The sequence below is a fragment of the Phascolarctos cinereus genome, unplaced genomic scaffold (genome assembly GCF_003287225.1).
Source record: "Phascolarctos cinereus isolate Bilbo 61053 unplaced genomic scaffold, phaCin_HiC Scaffold_1;HRSCAF=81, whole genome shotgun sequence".
Lineage (NCBI taxonomy): Eukaryota > Metazoa > Chordata > Mammalia > Diprotodontia > Phascolarctidae > Phascolarctos > Phascolarctos cinereus.
The window spans coordinates 181,356,778-181,373,067 of NW_027555514.1; the positions used below are offsets into that span (position 1 = coordinate 181,356,778).

A 16,290-nucleotide genomic window follows, 5' to 3' on the forward strand; every position below is an offset into this window, starting at 1 on the left:
AAAATCCTATGTTTTCCTTTCAAAGCCCTTCACAACTTGATCCTCTTCTATCTCTCCAGTCTTCTTACATCTTATTCCCCACCTCCCCCGTGCATTCTGCAATGTGGTGATGCTGACCACCTGGCTGTTTCTACCATAAATACTCCATCTCCTGACTCTGGGCATTTTCACTGGCTGTCTTCTATACCTGGAATGCTCTCCCTTCTCATCACTGTCTCCTAGCTTCCCAGACTTCCTTCAGATCTCTGCTAAAATCCCACTTTTACAAGAAGGTTTTGATGATATTTCTTAATGTCTTCCCTCTGAGATTATCTCTAGTTTATCCTGGATATAACTTGTTTGCACATAGTTGTTTCCATCAGACTGTGAGCTCCTTGAAAGCAGGGACTTTTTACCTTTTGTTGTATCCCCAGTATTTAGCACAGTGTCTGGTATGTAGGAGTTCCTTGATTTGCTTGTTGACTTGAACCAAGACAAACTCCATTAACTCTTAATCCAAAGCATTTATTTACTAAACAGAAGACAAAGCAAAAATAATAATGTAACTTTCCACCCATAAATATGGGATTACAACCTCTGGTGTGAGGGTTTACAGAGCCCTTTTGAAGGCTTCTTATCCACCTTTGGTGTCCACCTGTCATCCACCTCTCACCTGTGCCTCCAAGAAGCTGTAGCATGCACAGAGGCCACATCCTGGTAAAACCATCTTGGCAGATGGGCAAAACCAGGTTGAGGGTAAACCAATAGGCCTCAAGCCCATCGTTGAGTTAGGGGGATATCTATTCCAAATGTGAAAATTTCCCCTGGTGGAACGGGTGGATGAGAAAAATTTGTTCCAATGGCCATGAAGGCAGCTGAAGCAGACACTGTGGAGTGCTTAGAGCGTGGTCAGACATTGAAGATGCCAAGGTCATCCACTACATCCCAGGCCATTGCCAGTCATCCTGACTTTTGTCTTGCACTGGACTTCAATGACTCTGGAAAACAGAGTGAAGATGATGACTTTGTGTGACTGCCTCACTTAAATCCAATTCATGTGCATCTGAAGACATCACCCCATGATGCTACTGGTCCTTTTTGAAATGGAAGGACAACCAAAAACTCTCCCACCCATACACATAGTGCCCATGGGGAAAAATGGACACAAACTTACAGAACCATAGCAGGAATGTACAAATATAAAAAACCCTTTAGTGAACATCGGTACCCAGGGCAACTCACCTCTGAACTAAGGGCTTTAATTTTCTTTGTGTCTTTCATTGTCTATAGACTATTATTTATACAACAATTCACTGATGAACAGGGCTACTTTTCTACTGGCTACTCTGTGATCTGCTCTTCTAAGCTCTGAACTCTCTCAGCTCTCCTGAGCCCTCTTCCTCATAATCTATCCTACTGGTTGAAAGCAAGGTCACCTCAATGAGATACCTCATTTCTATCTTATGGTGTTAAACCAAAATCCTCATTTATGCCAGCCAAGCCTCAACTAGGCAATATATATTTGTCACCTAGTCACCCAGCAGTTCTAGTAATTAAGATTTCCCAGATATTAACTTCCTAGTCCTTACAGCAGTCATACAAATTAAGTGATAGGAAAAAAAGAACTGCAAAACCTTATTTACCTTGATCTTTCTATGGCTAGCTCTCTCAGTGTTTCTCTCACAACTACACTTGTTTTTAACCCATTTCAATTAGCAAAACAGTCCACACTTGAAAGATATATCCCTTTAAAATGGGATAATAGATTTAACATTGGAAGGCAAACTGAAGGTCCTTGTCTTATCTGCTCATTTTACAAATGAGCAAACTAAGACTAAGAAGTCAAGAGAATTCCGTAAGGTCACAGTGGTAGTAAGTAAGTAGTGGACAACATACCAAGGACATGAAGTCGTCCGACTCCAAATTCAGAGGTGTTTTATTTTAATCTGTCTACTTTATCTGTTTATTTATTTGGTGATGTTACGTGCTTAAGGTTAGTGGCAGGTCTGGTGCTAGAACCTATAATCTCTTAAAAAGGAAAAAAAAATTTTATTGTCTTTTATTTTCCTCTCCAGCTATATACCTCTATCAACACTAAATTGGTGTTCCTTTGTAAGAAAGAAAAGCAATTCAGCAAAACAGTAACTGCCTGTAGCTGACAGCACATGCACAATTCTGACACCTATTTCTCTATCTTGAGGAGAGGCACTTCCTTATCTCTTCTCCAGGGCCTCTGTGTCCAACTTTGTTTTTAGTATTCCTTTTTAAAAAGTTACAATTCCTGTTTATATTGTCTTCATGGTTATGTTTACTATGTGTCAGTCCACTGTTTCTCTGAATGTCTCATATTTCTTGTTTCTAATAGTATATTATCCCCTTTTCTCAATATTTGCTCCGCCACTCCCCAGTCAATGGATAACTGCTTCCAACTTTTTTTCTATCACAAAAAAGTGCCGATAATAACAATTTGTTCTACGTGGGCCCCTTTTTTCCCCCTATCTTTGACCTTTTAAGGAAATATTATTCATATAGAAACTCTAGATCAAAAGATATAACTAATTTAGTGACTTTTCTTATATAATTCCAAAGTGGTTTCCAAAACAGCTGGACTAATATATGGCTTCAACAGTATATCAACAGTATATATGAGACTCTCTTTCCAAAGCCCTTTAATTTTATGAATCCAAAATCTCCTATGTTCTCTTATGATCAAGTATTTCTTATTTGATTAAAAATTCTCCCCTACTTACAGGTGTGAAAGGTACCTCCTGCCATTTCCCTCTTTTTTTTTTATTTGACCATCTGATATTTAATTCATGTGTCTGTTACAAACTTATTATGGTACCATGACACATGGTGTAAGTGCTGGTTTAAACCTATTTTCTGCCAAGCTGCTTTCTAGCCTTCCCAGAAATTTTTGTCGAATTTATGTTCTTAGAATTAATAAACACCAGGCTGAACAGTTTACTTGCTTCTGATTTTTGTTTATGTGGTCTCTTCCACAGATCTACTTTTCTATTTTTTTTCACTATTATAAAAGTTTTAATGATACTGCTTTAGAATTGAGATGCAGATATGTTATACTCCCTTTATTCTTTTGTAGTGGTGGTATTATTCCTCTTGATATTCTAGAACTTTTACTGCTCCAAAAGAATTTTGTGATTATAGTGTCCAGTTCTATAGTGTGTTATTGTTCAGTCATTTCTGTCATGGCCAACTCTTTGTAACCTGTTTCGGTTTTGTTTTGGTTTTTTTTGACAAAGATACTGGAGTAGTTTATCATTTTCTTCTCTGCCTCCTTTTACAGATGAGAAAACTGAGGCAAACAGGGTTAAATGACTTGCCCAGGGTCACACAGCTAGTAAATGTCTGAGGCCAGATTTAAACTTCAGGTCTTCCTGATGCCAGGCCTTAGTGTTCTAACCATTGTGCCACATAGCTGCCCCACCAAAAATAAATGAATGAAATGAATGAATGAATTCAACACCACTCAGTCTGCCCGTATTCATAAACACTAAAGAAGCAGGTGGGGTCAACTAAAGCCCTGGCCATTGCCATCTTCTGGTTGTGGGACCCGGCTATATCTTCCAACCAGCCTGGAGCAACAGGTGGAGAAACCAAGACTTTGTCCTACTGCTCTTATCCTGATCATGTCATTTCTCTACTACTTGTTATTATTCAATTGTTTTAGTTGTGTCCAACTCTTTGTGACCCATTTGGGGTTTTCTTGGCAAAGATACTGGAGTAGTTTGCCATTTCCTTCTCTAGATCACTTTTGTAATTTGATTGGAATGGGATTAAATGTGTAAATTAATTTTGGTAATCTGGTAATTTTCCATATATTGGCATGGCCAGACTTTTCTTCACTTATTTTTATATAAAAAGCCTCTTATAATTGTATTTTTTTCAGTCTTTGGTAGGTTAAAGCTAAGATATATTTATGCATTTTGTAGTTATTTGAAATAGGATTTCATTTTCCATCTTTCTCCCAGGGCTTATTATTACTATTTATGGAAATACTGACATTGTAGATTTTTTTTTTGGTCCTTCTACATTTACCAAAGCAATTAATCACCACAAATAGTTTTTTTTTTGCTGCCTCTCTGAGGTTTTCTAAGTTAACGATTAAGTAATATTTTATCTCCTGTTTGCCAAAATGTATGTCTTTAAAATTTTTTCTCTTGTTGTATTGCTAAAATTGCAATCCTAGAAATTTTTCAAATAATAATGGGGAAAAGAGACATCCTTGCTCTTGGGAAAGTTTTTAGCATTTCTCCTTATCAAATAATGTTATATTTGATTTTCAAGATATATTCTTAATCATATTAAAAAGGGCCTTTCCATTCTTATGTTTTTCAGGATAAATAATTGCTATATTTTGACAACATTTGTATCTATTCATATAATTACATGTTTTATTATGATTAATTATACTGTTTTTCTAACATTGAACCACTTTCATTGCTGATATAGATATTGACAAGTAGATATTGATATCTACTTACAATCTTTTAACTAGGTTTTATGTAAAAGTTTTGTACCATTTGTACATTAGAGAAATTCATCTAAAGCTCTCATTCTCTGCTTTATTCTTCTCTGGTTTAGGTATCAGGACCACATCTGTCTCATTTAAAGAGTTGGATAGAGTGATTTCTTTATCAATTATTCAGAATGTGACAAAGAGTCATTTTAAACATTTTATAGAAATTCATTTGTAAATTTGTCTAGACCAGAAATCCTCCTCCCCAACTTACCTTGCCTTACCTTGGTAGCTTATTTATGGTTTGTCCAATTTCATTTTCTATGATGGAATTGTTTAAGACCAGTATTTCTTGTTTTGTTTAGGTATTTTATGTCTCTCTATATATTATTATCCATTTCTTTTGTGCCAGTTTTATTTGCCAAATAACTACAGCAGTTCGTAGACACTGTTTCTACTTCCCCTCTGTTCACTGTGAATATTATGCTTTTTTAAAATTCAGCAATTTGCTTTTATAATTAAAAAAAATCAGGTTAGCTAAAGATTTATCAATTGTTTTAGTCCTTTTTATAAAACAGCTTTTAGAGTTATCATTTCTGTAGGGTTTTTTCTTCATTTTATCTTTTTCTCCCCTAGTTTGAAAATTTTACTCTTTTGTGAAAATTTTGTGCTTAATGCTTTTCTAAATGTAGGCTCAGTTCTTTAACTCACTTTTTTTCTTTTTTTTTTTTTTTGGCTAGGCAATGGGGTTAAGTGACTTGCCCAGGGTCACACAGCTAATAAGTGTTATGTGTCTGAGACAGGATTTGAACTCAAGTCCTCCTGAATCCAGGGCCAGTGCTCTATCCACTGCGCCACCTAGCTGCCCCTTCTTTAACCCACTTTTTAAAAAAACACTTTGTCAATATATGTTGTTGTAGAGAATTTACCTTCTGAAGACTGATTTAGTTGTAACACAAAAATTTTGTACATTACCTCATTGAGATCATTCTCTTTTACACAGTTATTGTTTCTATGATTTGTTCTTTTACTCAGTCATTATTCAGGCGGCTGTTGCTTAGTCTCTATTTAGGTATGAATCTTTTTTTTTGTTTTGTTTTGTTCCCTGTGTTAATTATGTTTAGCTGGTATTACCTTCTCTAAAGAATGTATTTAATATTTTCCCCCTTTATACTTATGAATAATCTCTCTATTTAATTTTTACAATGGTATCACGAGGCACTGAGAAATGTGTGTTTTTTTAATGTTTTCATTCAGAAGATACCATGAGTCTTTCAAATCTATTTTTTCAGTTTGTTTCATTATATATTTCCTTTTTTGTTTATCTTTCAGGTAGATTTATCCAGCTTTGAAATAACATTAAAGTGTCCTATAATCATTGAATTGTCCTTTTTCTTTTTCAATCCAGTTAGCTTCTCCCTTATGAGTGTAAATGTTATATCAATTGGTACACACATTTGATAATAATACTGCATCATTTTCTCTTGCTTTTAAGCATAATGTAGCTTCTCTATTTATCTCTTTTGATAATACAAATTATTTTTGTCTTGCCTGATAGCATGATTACAAATTCTGCTTTTTTAGAATACCAAGTACATACTAAATTTTGTTAAAATTCCTAATTCTGTGCCTGTTCTTTTCTTAATTTCTAACATATAGCAAACTGTTGGATTCTGTTTCAGATCCCTTCTGACATCTATCTCTTTATTAGGGAATTTAATCCATTCAGTTTAAAGATTATTATAATTGTCAGATTTGAATTTTTTATTGATTAATTTTTCTTCTTTTAAGTAATTAGTTTTCTTTACACTAATTTGATCTGACTGTCTTCCTTCAAGGCCTACTCTCCTTTCTTACTTTCCTACACTCCCCCACACCTCCCACTCACCTACCTTATTACAAGTTTCTTGAGCTTATTAAATTGATAATGCCTTTATTTCCTCCTTACCTTTGACCGTTCCCTCTCTCTGCCTGGAGAAGTGTATGGTTCCAAAGTCCTCCTCACACTGCTAGCTCTATCCCCATGCAATCTTCTAACTTGAATAATATTTTTTATTATGCTCTTTTCTAATTAGTGTCCATTTACTATGCCCGCAATTCTATGCTTAAGTTACTCTCGCTGATATTCTCCTATTCAAATACTATACACTGTGTGTTCTCTTATTGTCTAGTGTTCTTTCTGCTATAATGCAATATCCATCAGATAATTTTAAGTCTCCAGGGTTTTTCTACTACAGCACAAATCCTCTAATACTTCAGAGAAAGACAACATATACATATTTTTCTTGCCCCTCAGACTGCTTTGACCTAGAGATAAAAAATACCTCCTGTCAAGGCAGCCTTCATCTTGTAACAGCGTGGCTGACCAGATTTCTTTTTGTTTTCATTTGTGGCTGAGTTGACTGATACTGTCAGGACACCTAAAAGTTATTTAGAAATGGTCAAGGTATCTGGATTTGTGCTAACTTTCCTTGCTTCTCAAAGCATCAGAGAGGTTTAAAGGTAATATGTAATGCTCTCTCTTTGGAGGTGATCACAAAAGATGAAAAAAGACAATCTGTATTATATGAAATTGTAAAACTTTTGTATAAACAAAATCTATGCAGCTAGGACAAAAAAAGAATTGACAATAGGGGGAAATCTTTGTATCGAATGTATTAGATCACTATTCAAGGATATCAACAAACAGTTCTCAAAAGAACTACAAACCTAACTATATGAAGAACTGCTTCAAATCATTATTAATGAAAGATATGAAAATCAAATAACCACATCATTTCATCTCACACCCAGAAAAGTGGAAAATGTGACAAAAAGTGGAATAATCAACATTGCTGCAGAAAGACAAGATCACTAATATATTGCTGTGGAACTGTGAATTGGTCCAACTAATTCCAAAGTGATTTGGAAAGGAAATACAAAAATGCCTAAAATATCCATACCCTTTAACCTACAGATCCCACTCTTATGCATTGGCCCAAGGACAGAAAGAAAGCTCCTCCATACAACAAAATATTTTTGGACAGTATTTTTTTGTAGTAGCAAAAAGCGTCAAACAAAATAGATTTCCACTAATTGAGAAAATTGCTAAATAAAATGTTGAAAATGAATGTTTTTCACCATAATATATGATGAACATGAAGAATTCAGAGAAACACTGGAAGACATATGAATTAATGCAGAGTAAAATAAGCAGAACCAAAATTATGTGATTATAATGACCAAGAAAGGTGACTATGGAAAAATGTACCTCTTCCTTCTTCTTTGTATAGATGAGGGATGATGGGTGTGAAATATTCCATAGTCAGTCAGCAAGCAATTATTCAAACTCAGATGACGTATCAGTTGACTTTGCTCACTTTTGTTTTCCTTTTTTTTTAAATATTGGTTATTACAAGTAATGGCTCTCAGGACAGAAGTAGGGAGGGGATATACAAGGTGTACCAAAAGTTGTAATACAGTTTTAAGCTTTAACCTATTAAAGCTCAAAACTGAACTAAGACTTTTGGGATACCTGGATTTGGAGAATATTATCATAAAAATACATTACTTTTTTAAAAATACTACACTCTAAGGTAATACTTGGGAGCTAGGGTCTGTCTTTAAGCATAAGATAGTGATCACTGAAAATAGCAATATCTCAAATACAATTTTTAAAAATATATTCACATACTTCGCAAAATTTCATTTTTACAACTCTATGAGGTAGGCAGGGATTATTATCCCCACTTTAATGATGAGGAAACTGACAGAGAAGAGGCCAATGATTTGCACTAAGTGGCAAACAAGCATAAAATCTAGAAATTCTCATTAGTTCTATGTTACCATATTGTCATTCACTAAAAACCTCACCTAAGTCAAAGATGCAAATTTGTGACTCTTAACTTAAGCAGGCATGAATACATACCTTCCCATTGACCTGTGAGCACCAGAGATCTATTAATTACCACATCAATTTCTTTAGCACCATCTTCGATGGCCAATCTGATCTCATCCAATCGAGTTTTCAAATGAGTCTGCCCAGCTGGAAAGCCAGTGGCCACTATTAAAGGGGAAAAACAAACAAAAAAGTTAACAGATCTATCCCTTCACAAAGAAATTTTACAACTATAATTGGCAGAAGAAAACTAATATGTTGCTAGAACATGGCTAAACCATCATCCTGGAGATAAATTTCTTCAAAATTTCATATTCATGTAGTCCTTGAAGTAAATGTGAAAGGAAAAAAAAATCTTCCTTAGACATTTTATTGATTCTAAACATCTCTTGGAAAACCTAAAATTTACTACAATGTATAGAAATGTTCTGACCAAAGTAGTAGTAATATTTTTCATAGCAAAAATGTGTTGCTTATCTTTTTTTGAGTAATTATTGCAATCCATGGTCAATAATTTGGGCTCTTATGCTGGGTCAAGTTGACCAACCTTATATGACTATATTTCCTCTTCTCACCTCTTCAGCTTGTTCTTTAAGAAATGCTGTTGCCATTTCTGCTGCTAATAATCACAGCAGCCTGCCAAGCATATACAAGACGCACAGGAGAAAGAAATTATGCAGGAAAAAAAATGAATCACATATTGACTCAAAATTGTGGAGGGAATAGGAAATAAAAAAGGGGACCATGTGAATAAATGCAGCTATGTGGGAAGATACAAAGTACCTCTAATGTATACATCAAAAAGGCGTGTTACAAAAATGCAGAGAACATGTAAAAATTCAAATCAGTTGAGGGAAGCAGGGAAGGAACCTGGGGTCTTCTGTGCATTTTTACTTCTGTTATTTACTTTTCCTGTTATTTCTATTACTTTCAAAGCTAATTCATGGTGTTTACTTCAAAGCATTAAATAACTTTGGTTTGCTGCCTAGAGCAAAGTGTGCTTTTTCCATGAAGAAAGGAAAGAATTTCTCAATAGGTAGCTTATTTCTCACCCTACACCAGATTCTAAGAAAGTTGGGCTGAATGAAGATCTCTGAGTCAGGCTTCTAAGAAATTCAGCTCCACAAGGGTGTATGACAAAAAGAGAAATGGGCCTTTATTTGCAGGGTGCCTTGGGACCCCTCGAGGAAAAGGCAGTACTATATAAACATTATAAATTACTCATATTGTGATAACATCTCACAGAATGTAGAACTATAGGCTCAACTGGAGTCTAGAGTCATACAGAATTCAAACTTAACAATGACTTGGACTTGCCTTTCAATTACACGTTAAGCTGATACACATCTTCAAGATTTTTTTCAATTTTGTATAAAATAATGTCATCTAAGAAATACAGCCCACATAACAAATATTATGTCACACTGCATCAATACATCCTTGAACATATCAGACAAATAACAGTTTCCATACTTTGATTTGTGGGTAGGGGGAAGGATAAAGACTTCTGATTTCATCAGTGTGAGGAACTCCAACCATGGAACCTACTTCTATTGATACAGATAATTAACTCAGTGGTAACTTACAATCCTAGAGAGTTGCCCCTAGCTTTGAGATTTTGAGTGATTTTTCTGTGGTCATACATCTAATATGTGTTAGAGGAAAGATTTAAACCCAGGTCTTCCTTATTCTAAGACCAGCCTTCTAACTATTATTCTATGCTGCCTTCCACCATAGCTATGGATCTAAGTTTTGTGCATCAGAGTGCATATACATATATACAGACAGACAGAGAGACACATATAAATCATACCTGAAGCCACTGGAATATCACAGCCTGCATCTTTCAGTGCCTTTACAGCATCACACACACGAGCAGGATAAACACAAACAGCTGCTGTGGTGATGCCTAAAAAAGGAAAAAGTCAAGATTTGTAAATTTAACGAACACATTCTACACCAAGTTTGAGACCTCTCCTTTCAGAATCTTTTCAAGGACAAATGTGGTCTTAGGATACATACTCATGTGAGTAAATCCAGGAACCAAAGGAGAAAAACTTAATGGAAAATATTTGAGCAAGGATTGAGATGGGGTAAAATTAGGAGCCATATTGTCTCATGGAATTACATGAAGGGGAAAAAGAGAAAACATATGAAGAATTTGAGAAACCAATTCCAAACCTGAAAGGGAAGTATCAACTGTAATGACAGAGAGGCACCTCCATTGACATGCTTTCTCTGGCAAAATCAGAGCAGCTGATAAATCTGTGATCTGACTGAATGGGTTTTATCCTTCAAACGGCAGAAGTGACAAAACTATTACTCAGGACTTGATTCTGACTAAGTAATACCAGTTGCTAAAATAGATGTGAAAGGAATCTCAGGAGTAAATGATCATTTCATCTTAGCCTTTATCAAGGAAATAGGTCCAAGAGAGATGGAAAGTTCTCAAGAATGAAATTATGAAAAGACAAGCAAAAATGATGCTGATGAGGAGAAAATGGCGCCACCTAGAGACCAATGTGGATATATTGGAAATTCATCAACAAAGAAGATATAAACAAGACTGATTCACCAGGGCAGATGGTAAGACCTAGAGCACCTTGGATTCAGTAACAGAGAAAATGGTATGGCCTAATGGTCCTTCATTTTACCATAAATGTAATATTTGATGACCCCCAACTTATCCAATTGATCTGGATGGCTATGTAATTCTTCCCACCCAGCTTCCCCGGATGAAGTCTATGTGACTCAGGCGCTCACAGGATGAGGAAAGGGAAGGAGTTAGAGAACCCAGTCCACTGGTGACTCTTCCTGCTTAACTCCATGGGATCTGGGTGGCCCAGGGAATCTGGAGAGTGTAGGGGATAAGCTGTTCCAGCATTAGCTCTCCCTGACCAGGCCCTTCAGCAGCATCTGCGTATCCTCCCTTCTTTCACATAAAATTTCCTTCAATACCCTCAAAAATGTGTCATCCCCTGTGTAAAGACTCTGTTTATACTTGATCTACTCTAACTTTTTCCATCTTTGATTTCTAAAGAAAAAGAAATGCCCATATCTGCTTCTACTTCCTCATATAGCACATACAAATCTGTGATGTTAGAGTATTAACAAGGTAACTTCACTGTCAATCAGAGTAAAAAGAAAAAATGTTATAAAAATTTGTAAAGATTTTTTTTTGCCTATTATCTATTTCTAGTTTCATCCTTACACACCTTCAGGATGACTTTACTTAGATGAGTGTCTCATCTAAAGTTTTTATAAACTTTTCTTTCTTTCATGGACTCCATTCTATTTTGTGAGGCTATGCTATTCATATTTTTCTACTACTTAACTCTACAAGATCTTAAAAATGAATGTATATTCTAAACCAGCGTGGCCCTTGGCTTTCATATCTCTGCTTGGCAAGGACATCAAGTATTGGCTTAATGAGCTACTTTTAGACTCCTTTGTTCTCTTTGTTGTAGTAATCAATAAACCCTGGTAAAGCTTCCTTAGGAAATGGTAATACTCTGTGTCAAAGTCTGCTCTATTATACATTTCCTACTTTTCAGCATCATGAATGTATCTAAATAGGTCTGGGTGGAGTTGCCTCAGCTGCACACTAAGTCATCTCATATTAATTATTTCTTCTAATTTGATCACTATTTTTTTACCTGCTATCTAATATAAATTGGTAGTCTGCACAAAGAAAATTTATTTGGAAATGATTTCCACACTCACAACCAGCTGTTAGTTTTTTTTTTCTTTCTGGGTATTGTTTGCTCATTTGTTTGTTTTTGCCTTTCTTTGTATCCTCAATGCTTATCATAATGCCTGGCACATAACAGGCCCTTACTAAATGCTTGCTGACTGACAAAAAAAAAATTCATTTTTAATGATGCTATTTAGTTTCTTTCATAGCCAGAGCCTCCTAACCTACTTCTCAAGTAGGAAAGTGTTCATGGAACTTGTGAGTGATCATGAGTCTCATGTAGGCAGGCTTGACACTCCTGTTTGCAGTTAACAATTATACTGATTACACCTGGTGGACTTTACCATTGATAGCAGGGATTCTCAACCTTTTTTGTGCCACAGACCCCTTTGGGGTCCTTGGTCCAAGGAAAGTGTTCATGATGCATATATATTTTCCACTATCCTCCTATATCTTTGCACTAAAGTCACCAAGTAATAAAGTATATGCTTATTTTATTTGAAGGTTTTTATCAGGTTCCTTGTAGCAAATATCTCCCTACTCTGTACAACAGATGCTGGCACACAGTGACTTTCTTGAAAACAGGGAGGCTTTCACAACCAAGATTCTGTAGATTATATTTCCACAATCATACAGCTGATTGAAAAAATTAGGGAGGAAGGAAACAAGCATTCATTAAATGCCTACTATATGCCAGGCATTTTGCTAAGCACTTTATAAATATTATCTCAGTTGATCTTTACAATTACCCTGGGAGATATAAGCAATTATCAATCCCAACGTACAGCTAAGAAAACTGAGACAGACAGAGGTTAAGTGACTTGTCAAGAGTGTAATGCTCCTTATCATGTTCACACTGGATCCAGCCAGACCAAATAAGAAAGTGGAGACCAAAGATCGGGGATTAATATTACTTTATCTCACCCGGCCAATAAGACAAGGGGTGGAAGCATCCGCACTTTCACTTTATTCTTGCAGTCGCCAGCAAGAGGAACAAGGAACATCCCCCTTTAGAATAGCATCCACATCTGCACTTTCATCTCGCTCTCGGCGGTGGCTGGCCGAGACAAGGAACAGGAGCATCTGCACTCACTGACCAGTGCTCATTTGACATATAGAGAAACACAAAGAAGGCAGCATGCCAACAATAAGCTCATAAGTTTACATTATCTGTGGTCACCTAGTGATGTGCAAGTGCAGTGATGGTGTTTACAAGCTAAGCCCATAAGTTTACATGATCTATGGTTATATAATAATGTGTCAGCACTGTACAAGCACAGTGTTAGTGCTTATGGTCCACGGATCCTGGCTGCCTCTATCAAACTGGATCCATGCCACCTTACACACAAAGGGTAACACAGCCAGGTTGAATTTGAATTCAGATCTTCCTGACTGCTAGGCCCAACACTCTATCCAAATGCTTAAGAAGTATTTGATTAGGGGAAGCAAAATTCCACTTTAGAGGCCCTCTTCCAACCAATTTTCTCACACATATATTAAAAGCAAAATCATACAAGTCCCTCTTAAATATGTAATACAGGCAACTTTGTATGCTAACCTATTGATGATTAATGATTTCCAGAGATGTATAAATCAGAAAGATATATACTTGTCAAAATGATTTGCCGCCATTACTGAGGATACCCTACAGAGTCCAAATGTAAGATGGATTTCCCATAGAACAAGGGTTCTTAACCTGGGGTCCACAGACCCATTGCATCCATGAACTTCAATGGGGAAAAAGTGACACCTTCATTTCAATATAATTGATTTCTTTTGTAAGAAAGAAGGAAGGAAGAAAGTATTAAGCATCTAATATGTGCCAGGCACTTTATGAAAATCTTATATCCTCACAACAACCCTAGAAAGTAGGTGCTATTACTATCCCCATTTTACAGTTGAGGAAACTGAGGCAAACAGTAGTTAAGTGATCTACCCAGGGTGACACAGCTAGTAAGTGTCTGAGGCTAGCTTTGAATTCAAGTCCTCCTTTACTCCAGGCCCAGCACTCTATCCATTCTGCCACCTAGCTGCCTTTGTAATCCCATGTATTTTATTTTATATATTTAAAAATATATACTGAAGAGTCCACAGGCTTCATCAGACTACCAAAGGGGTCCATGACACAAAAAAACATTGAGAAACCCTGCTATCAATGGTAAAGTCTTCCAGGTGTAATCAGTATAATGTTAACTGCAAACAGGAATGTCAAGCCCTCTAACACTGGTCTAACACTAAATGAGACTCATGGTCACTCACAAGAGTACAGTCTAGCCCTCCACACTAAAAAAGTTAAATGAATAGAGAATGTCTAGTGTTCAAACTATTACATGCTGTCAAATAGGTAACTCCTCAAGTTGGTCCATCTGTACATTGCTTGTGAACAACGAGCTGAGCTCAGAATTGAACAGAAGGGAATGAGTAAGTCTGTTTGCCTTTAGAAAATTGGGAAATGCTTTTAATGATCTCAAGGTTGTCCCTGAGATAAAGTCCCACATTTTCAACAATATTTTTCAGCTGATACTATAAGCAGCAAGTCACAGATTACAGTCTTTGAAGAACAGAAGCTGTTATTCACTCATTTCAGTCTTCTCTGACTCTTCTTGACCCCATTGGGGTTTTCTTGCCAAAGATAATAGAGTGGTTTGGCATTTCCTTCTCCAGCTCATTTTACAGATGAAGAAACTGAGGCAAATAGGGTTAAGTGACTTGCCCAGAGTCACACAGTTAGTGTCTGAGGCCACATTTGAGTCAGGTCTTCCTGACTTCAGGTCATCTGTGATTAGCTGCCTTTGGTAAGTTCAAGTCACCAGGATTAAGTGAATTACAGTTATCCCTTCCACATCATGACTTTGATATATAGTTAGTCAGCATAAGAAATTAAATGGGAATTTTGGAAGAGTTTTGCAGAAGCTGCAGATGATACAGAGCCTATGACCAAATACTGATCTCATATTTTACAATAAAGTACTATAAACACCCCATAAAAGAAAAAGGAAAAAATCCATACTTCTCTGGTAGGAAGGGAGGGCCCAAAAATTTTACATGAATTTTCCAGATCATGGGGGGACTGCACTGCTAACTCCTATGATGCAGAAAGGATAATGATTCTCCAAGATATTGTCAGGTGCGATTGCTGAGCCATTCTCATTGATTTCTGAAAGACTGTGGAGAATGGAAGGTACCACAAGATTAGAAAAGGGCAAATGTCCTGATTTTTTTCTTTTAAAGAGTAGAGGATTCTGAAAACTAAAGTCCAATGAGCTTCAATTCAATTCCTGGCAATATTCTGGGATAATACACATACAAGAAAAGGAAATAGTGAAGGCAAGAAGTCAATGACATAATCAAGAATAACAGGTCTAAGCCAAACTGAGCTTATTTCTTTTTATGAAGTAACTAATAGAACAGGAGAAGGATGTAGATAGAACATACCTAGATTTTGGCAAAGCATTTAGCAAAATCTCACAGGCCATTCTTAAAGAAAATATGGAGAAATGTAGCCTACATGGTAGTACAATTAGGCTGATTTGGAATTCATTAAATGGCCAGACCCTAAAAGTAGCCATTAATTATTTGATGTCAGTTATGAAAGATGTCTCCGGTAGAGTACCTCTCCCCCAAGCCCAAGGGATCTGTACTTGGCCCTTTTCCAGTTCACATTTTTATCAATCACTGTGATAAAGTCATAGATGGCATGCTTATCAAATTTGCAAATGACAGAAAGCTGGCAGACACAGTGAGCAGGCTGAGAGTCAGCTTCCAAAAAGATTTTGACAGGCTATAATGTTGAGCCAAATCTAATAAATTGAAATGTAAGTGGAATAAATGTAAAATAATATCCTTTTAAGTTTGAACATCAGAATTGTACTTTGTTAATCTCCAAATGAAGCTTGGAAGGAATGTGAAACTGGTATGGAAATTGTAATAATAATTCATCACCATGATGAATACTCACTGGAAAATCTAAAACAATGGACCCTAGTCTTCATTAAACAATAAAAAATTATTTATAGCATTATATATAGTTTATTTATAGCATTCTACTCCCAAATTTTACAACTATAAGGTGACATTGTTTTCATTAAAACACTATGACAAATCAAGTTTTCAAAAGTCCTAGGTCTACATAAATTACATCTAGCTCATAATAACTCAAAATTTCCAATGCTACCCATCATGATAAAGCTTTATGAAGCCAAGAAACATTTCTACTGTTGGAATAAAATCTACCCTTAACATCAATTCTACTACATCTAG

The 16,290-nt window shown here is 36.0% G+C and overlaps 1 protein-coding gene across 2 annotated transcripts in view; it reads right to left on the reverse strand.

The window, feature by feature from the left end:
* Window positions 1–16,290, reverse strand: part of DERA (deoxyribose-phosphate aldolase) — a 125,563-nt gene that overhangs the window by 70,453 nt on the left and 38,820 nt on the right. For both annotated transcript variants that reach the window (XM_020994369.2, XM_078155341.1), the window contains 2 exons: window positions 10,150–10,245; window positions 8,367–8,501 (listed from right to left, as the gene is read on the reverse strand). In XM_020994369.2, the coding sequence (XP_020850028.1) occupies window positions 8,367–8,501; window positions 10,150–10,245 (231 nt within the window). The remainder of the gene's footprint in view (window positions 1–8,366; window positions 8,502–10,149; window positions 10,246–16,290) is intronic.